The sequence below is a fragment of the Clavelina lepadiformis genome, chromosome 3 (genome assembly GCF_947623445.1).
Source record: "Clavelina lepadiformis chromosome 3, kaClaLepa1.1, whole genome shotgun sequence".
In the NCBI taxonomy this organism is placed as follows: domain Eukaryota; kingdom Metazoa; phylum Chordata; class Ascidiacea; order Aplousobranchia; family Clavelinidae; genus Clavelina; species Clavelina lepadiformis.
This window is the reverse complement of record NC_135242.1, coordinates 22,863,555-22,886,955: the sequence shown is the minus strand read 5'-3', so window position 1 is coordinate 22,886,955 and position 23,401 is coordinate 22,863,555. Positions and strand designations below refer to the sequence as shown.

General features: G+C 37.8%; 2 protein-coding genes across 2 annotated transcripts; both read right to left on the bottom strand.

The window, feature by feature from the left end:
• Positions 1-12,764: 12,764 nt before the first annotated feature.
• LOC143448945 (polypyrimidine tract-binding protein 1-like) lies at positions 12,765-16,432 on the bottom strand. Its single transcript, XM_076948912.1, has one exon. The coding sequence runs from the start codon at positions 16,296-16,298 to the stop codon at positions 14,751-14,753; it is 1,548 nt and encodes a 515-aa protein (XP_076805027.1). The 5' UTR covers positions 16,299-16,432; the 3' UTR covers positions 12,765-14,750.
• LOC143448947 (peritrophin-1-like) lies at positions 16,310-20,839 on the bottom strand. Its single transcript, XM_076948915.1, has 6 exons — positions 20,703-20,839; positions 20,426-20,548; positions 20,155-20,250; positions 19,974-19,994; positions 19,713-19,838; positions 16,310-19,594 (listed from the first exon to the last, which is right to left on the bottom strand). Exons 1-6 carry the CDS (start codon positions 20,740-20,742, stop codon positions 19,503-19,505), a joined length of 498 nt encoding a protein of 165 aa, XP_076805030.1. The 5' UTR covers positions 20,743-20,839; the 3' UTR covers positions 16,310-19,502.
• Between the last annotated feature and the right edge of the window lie 2,562 nt (positions 20,840-23,401).

Below are 23,401 nucleotides of genomic sequence, written 5' to 3'. Positions count from 1 at the left end.
AGTGGTGTAGGTTTCATCTTACTTTTGCCTGCACAAGACTGCGTGGCGCCAAACCATAAGCTAAGATTACCACAAAGTACGGGCAAAGAAAAGGCATTTTCTTCCATTACTTTTACCATTACAAGAATTTAACTAAAAGCTTTGAGTGCAGCGAATAAAAACAAGTGACCACGATGCCTCGGGTAAAACGTTTTGGAGCGACCTTTGGCCAAGCGACAGCTCAAAACTCGGTCGAGCGTGACGTAGGCGTAACTGACATATGTATGGTGTTGTAAGTATACATATATTGAAATGTTACATAACTACGAAATCAATTTTTGTGAGAAATTATATAACTTTACAGCCACACCGTCGGTTTTAACAGAAATCATGTAAACTATATTTGAATCTCCAATAACTATAAACGTTAAAATATTTTTATAAGAAACAACTGGAATTTATTGAGGAACTCAGAAAAAAAAGGTCATCGAAATAGAGCTCGATATTTACCCAACTCAGGAATAACATTTTTATACGTAATCACGTGACAACATAAATACGTTCACAAATCGCTGATGTTATTCTTGAGACAAAATTGAAGGCGGCTCAGGTTTAACATCGTTCAGCAGCGCATCCTATATAAAGGAAACAAACAGCGCTTACTCTTTATTATCTTCAAAATTGCTGACACCGCTGAACTTTTTCAGAAGGGGATTGTGACGTCACAAAAGACCAAACAGCTGACCGATGTTTGCTCTGCAAATTGCAAAGCGTAAAATTGTATGATCCTTAAAAGAGAGTTAAATTATAGGAGAAAACCGTCGCGCAAATCGGCGTAAATAGCCTCGAGCTCAAAACGCTTTTTGTTACGGATGGGTATAAACACGGAGCAGATGTGTGCAGTGCTATAAAGCGTGCCCTATAAAACAGTTAATTTTGCGGGAATTTTTATTGCCGTGTAGAGTTATAGATTCAATTTATTACAAACTGCCAGATTGAATCAGAACATCACTTACAATACAAAACTAGATACACCAAGTTAATTCCGCGATGGATCCTTCCTTCTTTGGGTGCCTACAGGTTCAAATCGTAAATAACTGGCTGTATGTACTGTGTGCCGCCTCGAAATATGTTATGCTTCCTTCAAGTATGAGTTAACGGCTAGTGATACTGCTAACAAGATTAGAGAAGTGAAAATACCAATTTTTTAACACATATAACTAACATTATTTTAGGGGCCTAAACGCCGCAACGGGTACAATGATTTTCGGGAAATATCTAATCGCTTCGTAAGAATATGGCAACAATAATCACCTACACATATCACCAAAAGCGCGCATTGTTATACAGCGCTGAGCAAGCCGTGAGAAAGTGGAATTACTGCAACGTCACATACTTATATCATCACCATGTGATATAGGGTGCAAGCTTGCTGAGTGTGCAAGATGCCGCAAAATTTAGACATTGAACCTTTGTCACACACTTAGTATTATTAGCAAACAATGCCGGCCTTTCCGAACGATAACCTATGACCTTTTGTCATTTAAAAAGTGACGCAAGCGTTTGCTAGTTACACCGAGCAGATTTAATGAGCAAATTTGAACCCAGCGACCAACCTAGAAACGACCCCATCGGACAACATTGGCCCTGTCCGGCGTGCAAGCATAAACAGGCCGTAAGTGGTCGACAAACACAGGTAGAGTGCTCTTATATCACCATACGAGCTGACAAGATAGGCTGTGTCAATAATTCAATCATATTCGAGCCGAATACGAGCAAATACACTTTGCAGGACGACATTAACTATACTGGCGCTAGCTGGCCGGCTACTGTTAGCAAAACCATCATGAAAGCAATAAATATTTATGGTGACTTGGCAAACTTAGGATTGTTTTCGGCTTCGACCAACGTCTATAAATCGACTCGTATAAATCATTTTGAAAATGTGCGCTTAGTTTAATTTTGTTGACCTGTTCACGAATTGAAAGTGTTGGGACGCTTTAATGCACCGAACATTTTCAGTGTAAACTTTGCTACGACTTTTTTGCCCAAATGCCTATTATGGTGGTCGGTCGAATTCGGAAAATGGTCTCCTGTGGAATCTGTTTCCGGGTGACAACGAAACGACGGTTTCTGGTTCTATACAGTGAGTCTGTGGTTTCGAAATAAGCAGTAAAACAATTCCACAGTAACTAACTAACAATTTCAGGAACAATTGTATGATGCGGGTTCAGGAGGGTTTGTAATCCGAATTTACGTGGACCCATTGAAGCCAGGGCGGCTCGTCAACAATCTAAGGTTTCGTGACACCAGTAGCCTTTTGTGACAGTTTCTCATGACAATATATTTCGTGGTGAGTAAGGAGAAACAGCCCAAGCCAAATAAGGTTTGGTTACAAGAAAACAGACACGACAGAGGAGTCATATACTTCAGTGCACTGCATAATGTCGCAATTTGAATTACATCATCTTATTTTTGTTTTTCGAGGCCCCGGCGCTAGCCAAAAAGCGAGGGATTCTAAAACACACATCAACCAGGTAACGGTTCAATATTTGTCCCAGAATGACGCAATCAAGATCAACTGGGTCGTTACTGGAGTTCGAACTTTGAAAACAAGACAGGCGAACAAAAAACAAGCTTGTCGCCAAACAAATGAAGTATAGCTTTTTGGGAAAACTGCATCCTATACAACGGTCTACAAGGACGAGGAGATATACTACTAAGATCATGCAAAACTACTTCACATGTTACGGAAAATGGATAGCAACGAACAACTGGCTTCTTCTATCAATTAAAGAGCTTCAGAACCATTTTGGGAAATAATTGAAACTCCGAAAATCACACCATGCAAAAACAGTAGGTGAGCCGGCTGTTATGTCGACCATATCGCTAAATGCTGCGTAGCATTGTCGAACGATGAGGTGTAAAAAGGCGAATCGGCCGAACTCATCACCGAAAACCGCTGAACTGGACTTTGTTGCTACGTTTTAAATATAGCCATATGATCTTATTCATGCCCCATTTCAAACCAGTACAGTAAACAACAAACGATTTTGCAAGTAACCAACGAGAAAAGCATAATTACTTAGCTTTGAGGAAATTCACCGAGCTACAAAACAATTAATGCACATTATAGTTGGATTACGATGGTTGTCATATAAGCAGGGTTGCCATACCGTCCTTATTTCTAAGATTTGTCCTTATTTTTCAGTTGAGACCGATGGCAACCCTGCTTATAACGGTAGAATGAACATAGAAACGTTAACAAGAATGGCCCCTGTTGACTGGGATTAGTCCACTTCAGTTTTCAAACAAAGTGATGGGTGACTAAGACATGGAGGGCCCGTGTTCGCTGTCAACAATTACTAATTGTGACGAAGGACACGCGTCATAAGCGTTATTTCCCGCCTAAGTCAAAACGTTGGAAAAGCATTGGCGACCTGCAAAAAACAAGGACTTTTTGCAGGAAATGTGTGGGTAATACCGAAATGGTTACGATCTTAAACAAGACTTGAAAAGTCAAAACTGTTTTCCACAAAAGTATACGCACCCACGAGATTTAGTACGAAACAAAAACTCAGTAGTTTCTTAGTAAAGTGATTTTCACGCAATTAAACGAATCGTACATAATCACTCGGCCTTGATTTCCCTTTTAAAGCAAAATCAAACCTAGAAGTTGTACATTGTTTCTTGGCAAAGACGATGACGTCAAGGGTCCGTAGCGCCAGCTGGTGTTTAACAGTCCGCGTTATAAAACACCTAATTAGTAAAACGCAATGGCGAAAGCAGAAAATAAGGTTAGAACAACATTATATGTATTGACTGGAAAATGACGTCAAAGTCGTAATTCATTTTATCACCTACACGCAAAGTAGGCGCAATTCGCGGAGAGATAATGTGATTTCGGTCGGGTCAAAAGTTGACATGTTTTCATTAAAATTTCTCTTGGATTTCTACTGAAGTTTAATAGCTAAATCCACGACCGTTTATCCACCGATAAAGACATATTGCCTTACTACGTTTATGACATAATATAGGGGCTTTATAACATACACAAGGGAAAGGTCTACAACTGGTTTAATTTAATAAAATCTGGAACGAAAACCGAGCTTACGGCGGTAAATATTTATCCCAGTGAAACCAATCTGAATAGAGACGAGATTCGCGTAAAGAGTTATTGAATTCAGACAACATAATATGAAGTAATATTAATACCTAATAAATTTTCAAATGGCCGACACAGTTATGTCGATTCTTTCGGCAGACAGTGCGATAGGTAGCATCGATGCGTCACAAACACGTAAATGTGTCGTAATATAATCAATTAATTATGACGGCCTGCGAAGGAACGGGGTGGACAAACATGTTGACAAAATGTTTTTGCCCCGAATTCTTTGCAGAGTTGTCTCTATGGGTTTACTTTCACCACAAGGCAGATGTTCATAAGCCCGAGCGATGCTTCCAGCCGATACCTTGATAAAAGTTTAGTCTAATGAAGCATTCTATTACACAAAGCTGCAAGTAACCTCGCATGACCCCAAACGTCGGTTAACAACGGGAAACGTTTTAACCCCGGGGTTAGAATTACACATATACATGCGCACGGTCGTTTAAAAGTCGCTTGAGAAAACCTCTAATTGGAGTGAAACAGGACGGTTTTAAAGGTTTATTTATGGCTCGAGTGTAGCCGTTAAAACTTATACTTATACTTATGTCAACGCGTCAACTTTCCTAATATAGATGCTCTTTAGAAAGTCAAGCTTTAAGGTCGACTTCACACGAATAGTAAAATTCAAGGAAATTTGAAAGCTTAATAGCTGCAAAGAGGCTTAAGTACTATAATTACATGTCCAAATAAAAGGACTGCCAATTTGAAATCGGCATCGAGAGCGGACAGAGAATACGGATAAATGTCAATTCATACCACGCCTCGATTGGACGTAAAAACAACAGCAGTGAAAGTCGAATTGCCTACAGCAGTTTGCAAAAATATGAATATGACAAAACCAACAATTTTAGCACGACCAAGTAAAGCATCACATAAAAACTGGTTCAAAAAAGTATGCAAGGTTTAAAATTAGGAGTGCAAATACTTTAACGGCGTAGTGTATCAGATGATTGACAAAAATTAATAAACTTCTACATGAAAATGATTATTAAGCTTAACTACCAATATAAGGAATACATTCCAAGTAAGCTTCGGTTACAGGAAGGCTAAGCGTGGTAAACGGGTTCAAAAATATGTTTAAAAACGTTGGATAGGTTTAAATGAGATTAAGAGCGGTATAGCTAAAGGTTAAATAATTTCTGTGGTAAAGTAAATGTCATTTATATCATCAAGCGTTGTGGCATTTTAAAATCCTATTCGTTTTTGCTTTAATTATAGACAACAGTTTGGCATTATCGTGAAATCGCGCAACTCTGTTACGCAAATGATAAAATCCGATTTGTGGCGTTTTAAGCCTGACAAACGCCTGGCGCCGTAAGTCCCGTGATGGTGCAGAAATATGCGAAAACAATATCGGCCGAAAGATATTGGCAGCTTTCCACGCAAGACATTAATCAAACATAGGGCCAAACAACTCGGCTAGAAAGCTAGAAATGTCGCTGCTAAGCACGTCAGAAGAGCGAAATTAACTTAATTTGGCGGAGACTTGTAAACAGCAGGTGCTCAATGGACAATTAATTATTGAAACGCCAGAAACGCGAATCTGTTTTCACTTTCAAACGACAAAGACCTGCCGTGGTGCAGCACAAGCGTTGGTCGTATATCATTCCAAGCGGGTTTTTCCAAAATCATTCAGCGCCGGTACGTTACCCGACCATTGCGTCACAATAAACACTTTTGTGGGGCACCTGTTAGACTTATGTGACGCCACTGATCCAAAAAAGGCACGTAGTTAGTCAGTTTTTTTTCAGCGTGAATAAAAACCGCCAGTAAGCTATTTCTATGTAAGAAAAATGGGTCGACGTATATAGAAAGTATAAAAATAATAACAATAGCTCCCAACAACGCCATACCCAACCAATTTCCTGTAAACAATTCTCAATTAATACAAGAATATCAATCAACGTCGTTTCATTTAGCAACATGGCCATTAAAGCTGAGAAAGAGCGGTTGACTTATATTTTTGTCCTTTTTAAACAAAACAGGAGAAAACATGTCAGCTAAAATCGACTTGGCCATGTTTAAGTCCGGGAAAGAAATGTAAAAATATCTTGCATAATTAATCGGTACTACTGCATTCCTGAATACAAATACAATTGCCTACTTTTACGGTACGACTATTATTTACAGTCCAACTATTGCTGATTAAAAAATCGGTATATCTTGCTTGTATTTTGTTGTCTTGTTGATAAAGGTCAGTTTTGATGAAGTTTATGTCCGGGGTTGGAATTCTGAAACTTCATACCCCTGCGACCAGGATGTACAATGTCTTTAGAAAAATGTCTTGCACTTTTAATTACAATGCAAATTGTGTTGCTGATTTTATAGGGACCAAAATATAATCTTCTTACAACCAACATTTGAAATCAAAATAAGATTTGCACACCCTAGGTGCGTGATTTAAGAAAACAGCCCTATTTTTACACAATAACCCATGCCTTGAACGCGTGACTAGCGTATGGGTTGCCGAGTGCCTTGTAACACGTTGTGTATTGAAAACATACACAAAAGACTATCCTTACACGGTTATGACATCATAAAGATATCGGTGACAGTTGTTTCTTACAAAACTCAGTTTCTCGAACAATGGCGCCGATTATAGATGCCACCATGAGAAGAAAGCACTCTTGTCAACTGCCTCAATCAAGGAACAAAACCCATTGTGAGGCAACAATATGACCAAAATTAATACAGGCGACAACATATGTAGCGGGTGTACCGACGGAATTCAATGTCGAATTTCAAAAGCGGCCTCTTGTTAATGGCAATTTCAATCCAAAGTCCAGACAGCGTTGGTCTAATTAATCGAATACCTTGGCAGAGTTCAATATCCGAAAAATTTAAGGGGCTGGTTAACTAGGTCAAAAGATTACATATCACGGTTGCCAATACTGTACATGGAAGCCGTAACAATGTACATTGAAAAAGTCTATGGAAGACAAGACCTAAATATCATCAAAAAAACTGAGGTTCCTCGTGTAATTTAAAATCGCACAATTCTATGAAAACGTTAGCGAAGAAACTTCTATAACATCGAAATCTTGCAACAAATCATTTGGGAAGAGTTATCCCCACAAGATTAAAGAGCTAGACAATTACGGTCACGCCCTTTAATCAACAAATAACGTCACAATACTTCAACGGAAAGTTAAAATAACAGCCGCAACGGACAAGGACGTCAGAGTGGCACTTTATATGGGGCCAACAAAAACTGGGTTGAACAAGAAATCCGGGTGTGAATATCGAATACGTAATTATGAACAAGCAGTTATGATTCATGGACATAAGCAGGTTTTATTTCAAGATTTACGTCATATTACCCCAATTATGAGCGAACAAGAGAGTCGCTGAAGCAAGCTTTTCACCCGGTGGTACTAGGAGTGGACACTTGACAACATAGAGCGGACAACAAGGTACCAAACTCAAAACCGTGACATTATAGATACATTGCAACTGTCAGAACAACAATTCCTAGCGCACAACACCACAGCCAAGACAACCAATCTGCTTAACAGGGTCCAAGTGCCACACCCTTGCACTGATAAACCTTAAGTGGGTTAAGCTGATAACAGGAGATAGTAACGCAAGCCCCAGTTTCTTGACCTGGTTATTGCAATGAATTCGTGCGATAACAAATGTTGAAGTACAACTGACGAACGATATCTCAAACGATTGGAATATATTGACGATTCGCGTCGGCGGCAATTTGCTTTACTAATCGCGGGGGTTTGAGTGATGGGCGAACAAATCAACATGTTGACCGAGGTGGGGTTTTCAGTTGTCATATAACATCTTGGAAAAACTACTGTACTTGCGTCACTGGAACTTAACTCTTGAGTGTTCGGTGGTATAACTTATACCCTATGACTGGGTTTGTCACTACACAACAAAACTGTTGTCAGAATAGTCGTTTGCCGTTGGGATGTAAATAGGGTCGTTAGATCATCACGTGTGGTGTGTTTTAACCAATAGGAAGACGTTACAGTCGAACGAGCAGCAAAGCGTGCTGCGCTGGTGCGATTGACTTACGGAGAACTAAACATGAAAAATAGACCTGGCTGAATCATCCATTAACTTACAACAGTGAAGTAAGATGTTTGCGTTTGTAGACAAATAAGCAAGGTTAGATCTATTTCTCTGTTTGAGCATTGTTAAATCGTCGCTTGTCAACAATATGAGATAATAAGAATCATCATACAATAGGGTACAGATTCTACCAAGCGAAATATGCAAACGATAAAACTTTTGCAAGCCAATTGTGATTAGCAATACGCGTGTGCTGCATAAAAGTAACGAAGTGAAAATAACGGTGCAAGTGTCACTATGTCGGCATCGTATGACGACCACGCATGTTTTTTCCGCTTTTGCCTGTCTTCTCATGTTTGCTCATCTTCTAAATATCACGTGATGACAATGAATGCTGCTGCTGAGTTAACTGCCAGTCAAAGAGCACCCAAAAATCAAGGGTCATTGAACTCTAGAAACGAGCTCCCCACCGAGATTGGACCAATGAGAATTGAGTGCAAAAACAAAAAAAAGTCAGCAAAAGAGAAGAGATAAAGTCACTTTGTTGAAAAGTTGTCAGCTGGTCTAAATCCGAAAAAAGCAAGTTTTGAATAAACACAATTTAGGTTGTAAACAAAGTCATTGACATGTTTGCGGTTTAACCATAAAAAGCAACAGAGTTTTAGGAATAGCCTAATATTAAAGTAACCGCGTAGAGTATAAACTTGTAAAATTGGCCAAAAAATGTTTATAATTTCAATTGAGCAATCTCATTCAACGAACGAGGTGTAAAGTGTAAACTAGCTGCCCGCTACGCTTTCTACCGACACAGTTATACCGTTGCAAACGGCTTACTTCTGCCTCTAGTGTAAAATCACTACATGACGTCATACGCAGTGTGATCAAATATACTACAAAAGGAGTTTAATATAGACCAAGAAAACATGTTAACCATATCAGCAATAACAGAACAAACAAAAACTAGTGCCAACACAATGAGACCAGTCAATAATGGGTTTTAGTCACACAGTTTCTGACGTAAAACGAACAAAGGCATATTGACGAAATCTGATTGCGCACTATGCTGAAACGAAGCACTGCAAAAGCGGGCTAAGGTATCGATATGTCGACATGGGGTAAACACATAGCCCTACCACATACTGTTACGCCAGCAATTAGTAAAAACAATTATCTGTGTACACGCCGAAACAGTGTTTATGTTTGGTAATAGGTTGCACCCTTGCGCCCAGCAAACGTATACAAAACCAAAACGCTGATTAAAACACAAATAAACGAAGAGGTTTTGTGAAGCAACAATGTTTGGTATTGACTTACTTGAAGAGTGACGTAGTATCAAAGCAGTCACGTGATTCGCTTAGTGTGAGAACTTTTCACATGATTAGCAAAGAGCGACATGCTACATGCGGCATTCTTAATTTCAAAGAATTTAAGTCCAGTTGAAACAATTGCAAGATCGTGATAACTAAAACCCCCAAATCAAACAAGAAACAACCCACGCCTAATGCTCAAAGCTTTGCATGACGCGGACGCTTTAAAACGTAGGCGGACGACTATTGAATGGGTCCAAATTGGTTTCATTATACAGTGTTTATTAGCTAGAATGTAGGATGGAGAACGCTTCTGCTGAAACTTAAGGAAAATCCCGGTCTTGTTCAATCCTCTGCTATACAGTCTGGTTTCCTTGGGAAAAAGCGTTCCAGACAAAACGACATTAACTTCACATTCACGTGCGTGTCGATTGAGAAAAGACGCTTGTGTTCAACCAAAGCCGGTAGATCGCTGATCCAAATATTTCAGTTTTATACAAGTTCGGTATCATATGTTACGGATTATACCAATATTGCTTGCATTAAAGGCGAAGTGGCTGGAATGCGGAGGCAAAACTCAATCCTTTGTGTAGGACTAGGTCAAAATTACATAACCGATGTCGACATCGCGTTGTTAAATTTGAAACACAATACGAACAAAAACGCCTGTGTTTATTTTGTAATGTTAATATTTGGGCCCGCATTTTTGTTACAACGGCACGGCTCAAGCCTGCAAGCTGACATCGGTAAATAAAGAAGTTAGGGTCTGTTTTTGTTGGCTACAAAACCACTAAGGCAGCAAACGAACCCACATGGGGAAGATTTTTGTTTGGTCCCACCTTTCAGTGATGATTACCACAGCAGAAAGCGGTTTCATTATGATTTTAACAGTATTTATGATGTCATAATGCCATATAAGTGGCGTAACACTGTTATCTGTGACTCTTCAAGTCCTTGAAAGCACGACAAGTGATTGCCTCAAATGTGACCTTCGCTCGAGGACCCGGCACAAACAGCTTCAAACCGGTTTCTTCTGAAATCTAAATCAACAGACAAACTGGATGGCTTTTAAAAGTTAAGGATTTCATGTTTAACGAGAGGTTTTTGGGGCTGAATTATGACCAATATTAACTGTGACTACGCGCACTGTAAACGCTGAAAGCCAGACATGCGTTGAATTTGTAATTCTGGGAATTACTCGATCGTGTTTGGATTGCAACCATCAAGGACCGTTACAAAACACAATGCGACGATTAAGGAAGCACGTGATCGTGTCAACCAATCAGAAGCGCGTCAACAAACCCATACGCCGACAATTCAGTTGTTGCAAAATTGCCGTAACGGAAATGTAGCGCGATAGCTGCGTTAATAAAACGACTTGCGAGCGAAGATTGGAGCCTATGGGAGAAATGTTTACAAATTCGGTGCTCACACGGCAAAGTCGGAATTACCTGTAGGCCTACGAAAAACCATATCTTCAGCTGTCATTAAAGCCTGCGCGAATGGGTTTGTGTGCACGGATTTAAAAACACGAAGCAATTTACGCGTTCCAAAAAGTTTTACAAAATCGACCCAGTAATTATCAGGTTAGAAAAATTGTGGTTGACTAAAGTTGAGAGTCAACTCCGCATGAATTTTCGGGTAAATCGTGACGATTTTCCACCCCACGCGCTGTACATGGTTGAACAACGTATGAGCGTAGCTATAATGAAAACAATATTGTCATATTTTCTTCAATCTATAAACTGTTATCGTTAGAAATGTTTGTTTGCAAACTTTCGGCAGCGTATAAAACGTGGCGGCACACGCTTTGGCAAAGTATCAGAACCGAACACTTCAACGCACGGCTAATGCTTGCAGCAGTGCGAGAAAGAACTGCATGGCCCAGTTTGCGGCAATCCGTGAGCGAGCTCAGGCTAAAGCCGCTATCATATAATCAACTTCGATATTATGTAATAAGCTAACTGAGCCAGCTGGGCCGAGGAAACACGTGTTTGTCTAAAAATTCTGGTAAAAAATTTGGATAGCTTCGGCTTCAGAAAAACACGGTTTAAGAGCAAACAGCGAGAAATGGAAGCAAACATTCACTGCACGGTTTAATACAGCGAAACTGCAAAATATGTAGAACAAAAGTTTTATTTCCAAAGACGAAAATAAAGAAAAACGTGAACAACTTACCGCGATAACTTAGGCTTAATAGAGCCGATTAAATAAACCCTGTCTGACGAAGAAAAGATTAAACACCACACGACGGCAAAGTTTCCGCAAAATATGTCAGGGATTAAATCACAGGATCGGTGCAAATTTAAATATCACCATCCAAGCAACTGCGTCGCAGCAATTCAAAGCTAATAAGGAATCGAGTGACCTTGTAGAAAACAAATTCGTGACTGTTTCAAATTAGTATTTTCTGTTTCTTTAAATTTTGGATGTCGCAGAATTTGTCTCAAAATGTATCGACGGCGTCATCTAGCGGACAACATAAACGGCAGGCAACGCAGTTATCTGACTACAACAGACGGCCCTGGTTAAAAAAATACATAAGTACCCCTACCCGATGGTTTAGATGTTAGGGCTGCATTAACTATCGTTATAAAAGGTGGGTACGTTTCAAACATGTTTGAAAAAAAAAAGTCATAAAAATAATCAAGTTACACTTTTTGTGAATAGAAGCAGTATTCAAACCATGCAACGTCATCTTACTTTCACGGTGCAAACCCCTTGTAGATCTGATAACGGGAAAGCTGGCATTGTCACGTTCAATTCAAGGCCCTGATGACATACACACAAACGTCACAAGGCTTCGTGAAATGATGTCCTGGAAAAGAAAATCTAGTGAGTGCGCGACAATGAAACAGATAACAGATTGAAACTAAAGCTGAGTGCGTTCAATACAACACTACAACAGCAAATGTTTCCAATATGTTCTGCATCTGCCGAGAACACGAATTACATTACAAATATTGCTCTCAAGCGCTACCTGGTGGCAAATCACATAATATAAAATCACCACCAAAGGACGCTCTTTCACTAAGCTCAGCATTTCTTTGTATCTTGTTGTCCATTAGGTTCATTTTGTAATCAAGTCCCACCATGCCTGTTTGCTTTGTTTTTTTAAGGTGGTTTAACATCAACGGTTAAGTAATTTCAAAGTCACTAAACACGCCTATATGCTTTTGCTACGTTTGTTTCCTGACACTCATTATCTCTCAAACTTACGAGATTTAAACTCTTGCAGCGATCCAAGCGCTTCTTCACCATGGACAACAATTCACATAAAATCATCAGGTCAGGAGATTTATTTTAAAATGAAAAAATTACATCCTGAAATCACTAAGCGTTAAAAACAAACACATAGTAGTTGATTGTGAAAATTTACATGTAGGTAAGCCAAAAGCTAACGTAATCCTACGGAGTCGGCATAAAGCTAAATGTTGTCACTACAACAACTTCATTCACGAAAGAGAGCAAAAAGTACACTATTTATAGATATAGTACACCGTTTGTAAGCAGTTCAAGTTTGGCAAAAATTATTCGGAAACCCTGAACATTTGAAACACTGAATTAGCTCAATATGCAATGTTCAGGCCGACTAAATGCTACACAAAATGGCTCATCACAAAAGAGCACCAGCAAAAGTTCAACAAAAACAAGGCAGTTAACTCAGCTGGAATAGGTACCAGCACCGAAATAAATTCAATGCAAAAACTTTAGACAGAAGTTAACCGAAATATGCAAATTCACATCTAAATGCACAATAGCAGAATAACTACCGCAAGCCATTAGAATAACATTCAGGTTCAGTCAAAACAGAAACAGTAATTTGCCGATTAAGTTCAAGAAACAGGACAGTACTACAGGGATTACAGCAAGGAATGGTGACATGTTTGCTCTCAGTCTCTCACAATGGTAAAAACATTAAAAAATTTGTAAAGAAAAAGACTGAAATTGCCAAAACAAGTGACATTGTTTCGTGGGGTGGGGCAGCAATGATAAGGAACACGAACACATGCCGAGGAAAGAGCAAGCAGGGATGAGAGCTAGTCAAAGAGTGAACAAATCCGGAGATCTATGGGAATATACTGTGCATGTCAGCATTAAATACATTGTACAGTACACAAATCAACGATGTGAAATAGCTGCTACTACAGAACTTGGAGAATTCTTGTTAATGAATGAAAAACATTTTTGTCTTCAGTCTGGAAGGTGGATTGGGAATGACTTATGACGTAAACAAATAAATTTGGTCCAAGAATAAATGAACGGTCAAGATTTTGGCATCTGCCAAACAAGCAACAGAAATAGCTTCACAGAATAATGAAAAAGTAAAGTTTCCCATATATGTCATGCACTATTCCTATCCAAACACCGTCGTCCAAGCATTAGAACTTGTAAATATACCCAACAATATCTTTATCTTGAAAGAGCAAAAAAATAAAGCGTTGACTGTGAACACACTGAGAAGTGGAAGAATTTTATCTTAAAATAAGAATATTTTTAAATTTGAAACATTTTTTCTATGCTATTAAATAGAAGAAAAAAAAAGTAGCTCAACTGAGACAACACACAGCTTGCAAAAATTACACCAAGTTATCAGTGGAAAATAAGATGCATGTGTCCATCTACATGCGATTATCATCAATTATCTCTATCATTATCAATAACGAAACCATATCAATTTTGTGTTGAAAAAGAACATACCCTAACCAGCAATAAAGTTTAAAATCCGAATTTTTATACCAATTTATGTTGCAAAACAATGGAAGATTACATAATGCAGTAAACCTGGTTAACATTCCTCATAAAAATAAGTTTCCAAACCACTTGTATGTTATAAGTTCCTAAAACAATTTAAATAAAGATCCCCACAAAAAAGTTAAAAAAATATTGGAAAGATATATTGCTTGAATATTTACAGCTAACTTTATACGTAACAAACATACAACTTTACCACATGCAGCTTTTGTTAAAACTTTCAAGTGGAATGTTGACTTTTAGGAATGTGCTTAAAAATAGTGCACTTTGAAATGTGTCAAGATTTTGCAAACGTGAGAGTTCTACTCACAGCTGCTAAAGTAGTACGAGAAAAAAAGGATTGTTTTCCATAATAAGCTTCAGAAAACAAAGCCTATTATAGCTTATAGGCTATTTTCATATCAACAACCCTACACAACGATCAAGCAACAATGAATTTCCAGTATACGGTACATCCACCAACCAGAAAAAGTTTACTCAACGGTGCAATTGCACTCTTGTAAACATGTAGTTTATCAAATATGTCCCTTTGAGAACGACACACGTAGGTGATTGGTGTCAGAAAGCTTCAGGTTATGCAACATTACTAAACACTTGACCGCTTCATCTAAGCCGCTCATCTGTATCAAAGCCATGCGGCGATCTTTCTGGAAAAACTTGAATGCTTTTACCGTACCATAGATATTAAAGTGTTCAACTAAATCATCTTCAGTAGTTTCTGGTGGGATATTGGATAAATGCAAGACATCAGACGGAGGAAAAATGTTCTGAAAGTTCTTCGATCCTGGCTTTTTGAAGCGATGCAGAGAGGAGTTTGAGAAATCCTGCGTCAGATTGGCGGCGTCCTGGCCCTCCTTGGGAAGTTGGACTTGACTGTGCTTTGACAAAACAACCTGCAATGACCGTCCCAAGAGTTTCACTCCGTGCAGGTATTTCATGGCAACCTGGGCTTGTTGGTCATCAGACATTTGGACCAGAGCATTGCTTTTCTTCTGGAAAAGGATTTTCACTCGAATCACATCACCATAAACTCCAAAGAGTGTAAAAAGAATTTGAGGAGTTATACCTTCCTCATCCAAGTTGGAAACATGCAGCACAGAATTGTTGTTCTGCGGTCCCACAATAGCGGCCAACTGAGCAGCAACTGAAGTATTTTTCAGCACATTTTGTCGGCCGGCAGACATCTGCAGTTGAGACTGCTGAAGAGCGGCAGCGATCGTGGCGGCTTGTGAACTAAACGGAGTTGACATGAGTGAGTTGCCACCGCCTCCAGACAGAAGAGACTGAAGAGAGCTAGGTGTGCTGAGGAGAGAGCTCTCTCCAGTAGGTAAATCCGTTCTTGTGTAATCTCTACTTTTGTCATTGTTGTACTTGACGTTGAGAGAAGACAGCTTGCTGTACTCGATACGAAGTGTGCAACATCCATTGTAAATGTTTTGCCCATCAAGTGACAATTTAGCAGTCTGTGATTGAACAGCATCACCCAACTGAATTAAAGCTTGAAACTGATTGTTTTTATTAAATGTGATTGTCTTTAAAACAACTCCAAATTTTGAAAATATTGTGTGCAGTACATCAAGCGTGATTGGATAGAGCATGTTCTCCACGACAACGCGCAGCACATGATTGGTTCCACCTTCTGTCTGCTGCATTGCTTGCAAAACCGCCATGGCTTTCATTTGATTGGGAGAATTATCAGTTTTAAGCTCCTTGTGGTTAGAATATTGTACGTAGGTGACGCGCTGCCGAATAGTGGGAGGAGTAACTGTGCAGTCATCAACCATTTGCCTGGCGACGTCCTCATTTTCCATTTCCAAGAATGCTTGATTTTTGCCTTTCAGCATGAGCAGGTTAGTTACTTTTCCGTAATTCAGTCCTACTTGAATCACTTCGTTTTCAGTGACGTCGTTAGGCAAGCTTCGAATATGAACAACTTTTGAGATCAATTCGTTGCAACCTCTCTCTGTTTTGATTTTCTTAGCACCGTTATTCAAAGATCCAACAAAATGTGAAATATCCTCATTAATCCGCTTGGATCCACTTATAGAACCTACTGAATCCATAACTAACTCAATCTAAACAGAAAGTAAATGGAGTGTAGTGATATATTAACTTGGCAAAATATAAGCAAGACACTTTCGGCACCAAGACTTACTTCAAAAGTTAAAGTTCACAACAACACACAGATAAATTTTCATCCATATATACAGTATAACAAATTATCAAAAGAGGGCCTTGTTATTGTGTACTATATATTGTCATTTATGTTTTTTAACGAAGGTAATTTGTAAAATGTTATGATATGCATTTAAATGCAGTAATGCATTTGCAAATAGTTTTAAAATGGTAAAATCACTGCATCAAAAATTAGGGTAATTGAAAAAGAAATAAATCATTTATGGTAAGTGGTAAACATGAGCCATAATAACTCAAATCGTTTACAAAAAAAAGGAATCAAAGATGAAAAAAGGGGCAAGACAATGAGATATACAAAGAAAACAGCAAAGATTTTATTGATAGTTATATGTATATTATATGCATATCAAAATTTAAAGTATATCAATGTATACTGGTTTTATAATATATATCATGAATTTGAATATGAAATTGCTACTGTGTTAGCAAACCACATGGGTTAGTTAGATCTGCACCTGAGTGTAATGTTAAGTTAACATCGTGTCGTAAAAAAAATCCACTATTGGTTGAGAAACCTCTGTCCAAATTCTTGCAATTCTTGTCCTGCATTATAGACACTGGATACCCAACAGGGTAACTCATCAACAGTCTTGCAGTTTAGAACTTTAGAACCTGGCATAGCAGAAAATTTTGAAAAATTTCGAATGCAAACCGAGTTTTTTAGGTTTCATAACATATGTTGCAGCGTAATGATTAATATTGGCAGAATACAAATATACCAAAAATAGTAAAATAACTTCTAAAACGTCTGCAATGCGATAGTTAGAGCCTCTCTTTTTCCACATACAAATCTTTTGAAGATAGATATAGTAGTCTTATTGGGCCTCCCAAAACCTTGTCCAAAAAAGTGGACAGTTACCTGCAACAGTTCTTACGTAGCTATCATGGCAAAATATTATATACATTGTCACTTAACTACTTAGAATAACTAAATTCCAACATTATTAGTACCAGGACCACCACATAGTGAGGGCTTTGGATTACTAAACTTGGATAAAAAAATCGGAGGCCACTGTACTGTACACAGAGAAATCTTATTAATCCAAACCATTTTGTCCAGAGAGTGATTGTGTCACATAAATGAAGCTTCTGAAAAGACGAGTTAAAACGCATAAAAATGAATAGATTGATTTATGAACCTTAATAAGTTGTGCTAGTTTGTGAAACTTTGGGTTTAACAAAAAGTCTGACGAATAATTATAAAAATCCCACCTGACATATAAACATATCAAATTCACCAACACGAATATATTACTTCTATTTCTTACAGATACAAAGTGCTTTGTTTTTACGTGTACAGCATTAATAAATATATTATTTTTGCGCAAAGCGAGATAATTTTTTGAGAATCTTTTAATTTTGTTTAAACATCAGGTTTAGATTTAGTGAATGGTTTCATGGTAGACAAATACAGAAATCAATCTTTCACCTGTTATTTGCAAATGGTAACATACTTAAGGTGCTACATATTGTTAAATTGTTGTTTGTTAAAGTGTTTAAATTGTCACAATTGTTACAATTACAGTAGGATATTATATAGTTATGACATGTCTACATAGTTAAAAAATTAATGGCGTCTAATTATAATTTGAAAAGTCAAAAAGGTCAACTAATTGTCAGGTTTTCAAAGCAGAATAAGCCCAAGAAAACCACTCAATGGTATGTTCATTCTTATGCGTCATATCCGTTCAGTATATTTTTCTTAAACACATCATTTGTGCCCGGGCTGCCTGGCACTAACACAACATGGTAGTTGAACTGTGGCTTTAGCAGTGAGTCATGGTTGAAGTCATTGACGGCCAACGTAATTAGCATATGAGTCCTTGTCAGATACTAACACAGTTAATAATAAATGAATTCACATAAACAGGTCATTATGAATAAACGTCAAATCGATTCAAGTTAATAAATCAGACACTAAGTGTGCAGCTGAACCGATTGAACTAAAAATTGTAGCACACAAGTCATATTTAACCCATACATGATTATATATATATATATATATATATATTAATCAATCAGAGCAGCACATAGTAATTAGGCCTATACCAGTCCAAAAACTCAGAAGAAAATGCTCGAAAGGTCGACCGGCAATTTTTGACAAAACATCGTGTGTACAAACACGCAAATTTTGGCGCGATGGCGTGCACTAAACCTTTAACTTTTATTCATTTATTATAAATTGGCGTGAAGATAAAAAATTTCAACATGTAGGTTGATGAACCTCGCATGCATGCATGCAGGTGCCACAATTTTTTCCCATGTGTGCAGGTGCACGCATTCAATCAACCGGTGTGCATCGTGGAAGGTAATCCGTGCGCAAAGCACAATAGGTGTGCACAGTACTACGGTAAACTGTTGCGGAAACCAAAATGAGAATATTGCGGTTTGCCGGATTTTAGGATGAAAATGTAGCCTACAGTGCAATGCGGTTTTTAGTTTTCAATAAAAATTTTCGCGTGTTCACCGGCCATGGTAGACCCGTAGCCTGCTCTGCAGTCTGATTAGGACAGGCTTTGGACCAGGTAAATCATATCCTAGCATACACATTTCGTCTAGCTAGGCTAACTTGCATAAAAAGCGCGACTTCACATTAGCCTAATCAACATGATCACGCTTGCAGCACTTATCGCGCCGTCATGCTTCGAAAAACAAACCGCCCCGACAGCAAACATTAAAATCATAAATTAGCAAATGAGAAAACGGTTTATTCTTTAGTTTTGCAATTTTGGTAGAAACATGACAACTATATGCTAGTAACAACCGCTACATAGTTAAATATGATAAAGCGAGTGATGAATAAATTATTGGTGCTCTTTGTAATTAAAAGAAGCTGCTTTGGAAATGTTTTCGACCAAATGACTTCTGATTTATGCTCGTGTTTCATGAATAAGAAATAAAAAGCATTTTCTAGGAGTTTCATAATTTTATTGAAAACACTTAGTTTTGCTAAAGACGGCTGCGTATTATCATTTACATAAAATCAAGTATTTATCGGTGCATACTATAAAAACACAAAATATGACAAAAGCTGCAAATTTCTGAAGACAAAATCACAACATGTCGATTTCCTAACAACCGGGAACATTTCTTGGCCAATCACAAACATAGATTGCTGGATTGAAAACAAGGCCGTCCGGGCAGTTGTTCTCGTACAAGACTCCTATAAATGGTTAATTATTGGTTAACTAATGGTTAACTTGAAATGTTATAAAAAAAATAAACGAGAGTAAATTTTCTAATAAGTTAAAGTTAGACTTATGCTGCTTAAAATTTCTCACCGGAGACACATCGATAAAACTTTTCGCAAACATCAGGAAGGGCAAACTGAAGAGAATTGTATCTTCCAACGCAGTGACCTTCAGGGTCAGGGATCGGAGTGTCGTAGGGTCCGTCGTAACGAACAGCTAAGTAAAAAGTAAACCAACTTTTAAAAACGAAGAAATTTAATTTACTTTTATTAGTATGTCTTTAAGTTATTTCTCTTTTTTCCTAATCTTAATTCGATTTTCTTTTTCCTTCTGCCGTAGTCACATGCTTACTTGTAGTTGATGGTGATTTGGCTGAAAAAAAGGAATTCCAGTCATTTATCTCATTCATACATTTTTTTATCAAATTTACAAAAATTGAATTTTTTAATCTACTTTCAATTAGTGAAGTGAAATGTTGTCTAAGGCTAGTATGCAAAAGAATACTTTTGTCCTACGTCTAAATGTAGACTACCTCCACAAGGTGGCGGCACATTTGCTGGCCAGTCACAAACCATTGCTTCTTGATTGAACACCAGTCCAGTTCGACATGTGTGCTCATACAAGGTACCTGAAAATACACTTTGTTAAATATACACAACTGGTTTTGACGCGGCCATAGTGCTACGAAAAATACAAAGACTTCGGTTTTCATAGAAGAAAGGAGGATAGGCCTAGAGTAGGCTACATAACGTTTTATAAGTCATCTAGCCTCCATGTATGATAGGTGCCGAAATGACCCTTACCGTGAACACAGCGATAAAACCTGTCACAAATTCCTGTTATGGCAAATAGGTCGGTGTCAGAACTTCCTTTGCAATAACCTTCCGGATCGGGCACTGGGGTTCCGGCCTGAGCTTTCACGGTCGCTGAAATGGATATTTCAATAATAAACTTTCTGCCACACCAGGTGCGTTATCACATGTTTCTACAGTTAAACTCGAGGTAAAAGAAAGAAAGGTAAATTATCCGGTAACACGTAGAACTTTGAAAGACAATAGAGTTTATATAGCCTGTACATACCGAAAGCAAACAGAAGGATGAGACAAACAGTTTTTGACATTATTAAACTGAAATATTTATAATTCTAGACAGATATCAGAAAAATCTGGAAACAATCGAAAATCATGTTAAATCAGCCTAAACAATGTTTTGAATAAAAACTTCTACTCCAACTTTATACAGAGTAATCTAATCTAGTTACCGGGCCTCTCAACGCGATGTATCGGCTGAAGCCATACATCTCGCAGTGAGTGAAATGGTTGTCTGGGTGCGCAGTTTATATGCTGTTTCAGCTGTTGTTGTCATGCAAGTTGATCCTGCACGAGTTTTTCAGCGGCAGTTCCAGTAAATTTAAAATTTTCTTAATCATCGGTGGAAAATGTTGACACTGGCGACCAATTATCCAAAGCATAAACTATACTGAAAAGACTTTCTCCCAAAAGTTCCTCGACTTTTCTTTCCAGCAGTAACTTACTATTGTTTGCACAGTTGCGTTTATCGTGTTTGTTTTTCGTCACCTTGTTTGCAATAAAACTTAGATTTGGGCCGATTTTTAATATAAAATGTCTATTTTAAACTTTCCTACGTGACTGTGTGCGTCAGGCGGACAAAGTTGAAATCAACACATTAGCAAGAATTCTTTGCAAATTTCGATTACGTAAACACAATGGATTTTGCCGAGCGCTATAAACGAAATATTTCTGATTCGGTTATATAATGACGTACCACTTCCGACGATAATGTTACACTATTTTGGGAGAAGACGACAAAAATGCTTGATGACGTAGATGTTTTCCAATAGTTGTCGCCAGATAATATTTCCGAAAATTGTTAGGTCATAAAAATATTTAAACTATAAAGCGCCTTCTATGTTTGGCTTTATTGGGCGTTGTTAGTAATTGTAAGAAATAAACTTGTAATAAGAGTAGCAATTGGATCAACAAGTTCTTGTGCGTTAACATTTCTTCGGTTTCTATAGACGCTTGAAGGTTGCGCTTCAGATTTAATAACGATTTTCAATGTGCTGTATGGGTGAGGGTTTTAATATTTCAATAGGAAGCCTGAGGTTATTTTAACACGCTCTCTGTACTACACATGCAGATTGCACAATAAACACTCCTTACAAACAATAATACGATCAAAAACTGCAACGGAGTCAATTAGTTTCTTCCACACTGCGCTTCGATATGAACATATAGTGCACCCACATGAAATCGAACTCTCCTTAACCCTATCCTAACCAGGCTCGCGAGTTTACTAAAAAACTAGGTGTGGCCGACCCCGCACACACATTTTCAATCGTTAATTACTAGAAAACTATACGTCGTAAACTGATCGGATTTTGACAGGTTCGTAGAAAAATCATCTGGCTTCCTGTATACATCATAATTGTAAAACTAAAGAAAGTGAATTTAGTGTAAATTAAGTATTTCTAAAAGTGACACATTTCTAGAAATTCTTCTTGTTACGCCGCGCCCCCGCTGTGCGGAAAACCAGCTGACCGCGAGAAGAGAACGAAAGAGAATAGTTAGTCGAGTTATTGGTGCGTAAATGAGTAATACGCTTCAATGCGGAGAGCAGAGCAAAGCAGAGGAAAATTATGAAAATATCGCAATATCTTAAAAATTACAAAATCCAACTTTATCAAACAAACATGGACAGATAGCTGAACATTTTTTAGGAAAAGTCACCAAATTTCAAGTTTCTACAGCAAACAATGCAACTGTACGCCACGTTTTGCTATGACAGTGTGCGGGAGAAGCCAAGCCTAGTTAGAATAGGGTTAAACAATAACGCGAGGTCAAATATAGTAATTGATGATAAAAAATGAAACAAACTCAAAAATACAAGAATTAAAAACATATTTTTTTATGTCGGTTTGTAAATATAGTTATGACTGTGTAAGTGGATTGAGACGGCAAAGAAACCGTTAAGCAAACTGTTTCTTTGCACGCCCACCTGCGGTAGAAAAAACAGTAGCTTAGAAGAACATATTGCAAATAATACACTTTATATATGAAACCAAAATTTTGTCTACAATACGCTTGAATAATATTTGCAGCAATAAATAGCACAAAATAAATTCTGTGTATACTTGCCAAATTTCCCTTTTTGGATATGTTTAAAGTTGCTATTGATAAGGGTAAATTGATCGATTGAGTGAATAGATAAATATGTAGCTCTGTTAAGTTTATATTGTATGGTGTAAATCAAATGATAAATTGTAAGCTTTTGTAAACAGCAATGAATATGAACAATGCCTTTCTGAAAGAAACGTATTCTATGGAAATAACCGAAAACTTAAGGAAATTCTTGATAAAAATCTCAAGTTATGAAAAGTGTGCTCATAAATTTGTCTCATTTTTGCGATTATTTCTCCAAATCGTGTTGGCAAGTTATTCTATTTCAAAACAATTTTAACCAAAAAAATACGTGTATCAGGACATGAAACATTTTCCCGTAAACATGCTTATTCTTCGTCCATGTGAGGATGACGTGACAAACTTTGAAGAGCCAACAACAAAGTTAGCCTAATTGTTAAGTCACAATAGCACAATGACGTGTTTAAGTTGTTTCCGCATTTATTGGTCACAAAAAGTGTTCGCTAGGTCGAAAATAAACCTGTTTATAGTTTCCTTGTTTCCGTGAAAGATTACAGGAGTGAAAAATAATCGTTCAGGTGTTTGCATCGAAACGTTTTAAATAGATTTCGACCGTAA

Coding starts and splice junctions, on each gene's coding strand:
- LOC143448947 (XM_076948915.1), bottom strand. CDS start 20,742: ATGTCAAAAACTGTTTGTCTCATCCTTCTGTTTGCTTTCG. Junction 20,549..20,702: donor CATCCTTCTGTTTGCTTTCG/GTATGTACAGGC, acceptor TATCCATTTCAG/CGACCGTGAAAGCTCAGGCC. Junction 19,995..20,154: donor TGTGCCGCCACCTTGTGGAG/GTAGTCTACATT, acceptor CCTTTTTTTCAG/CCAAATCACCATCAACTACA.
- LOC143448945 (XM_076948912.1), bottom strand. CDS start 16,298: ATGGATTCAGTAGGTTCTATAAGTGGATCCAAGCGGATTAATGAGGAT.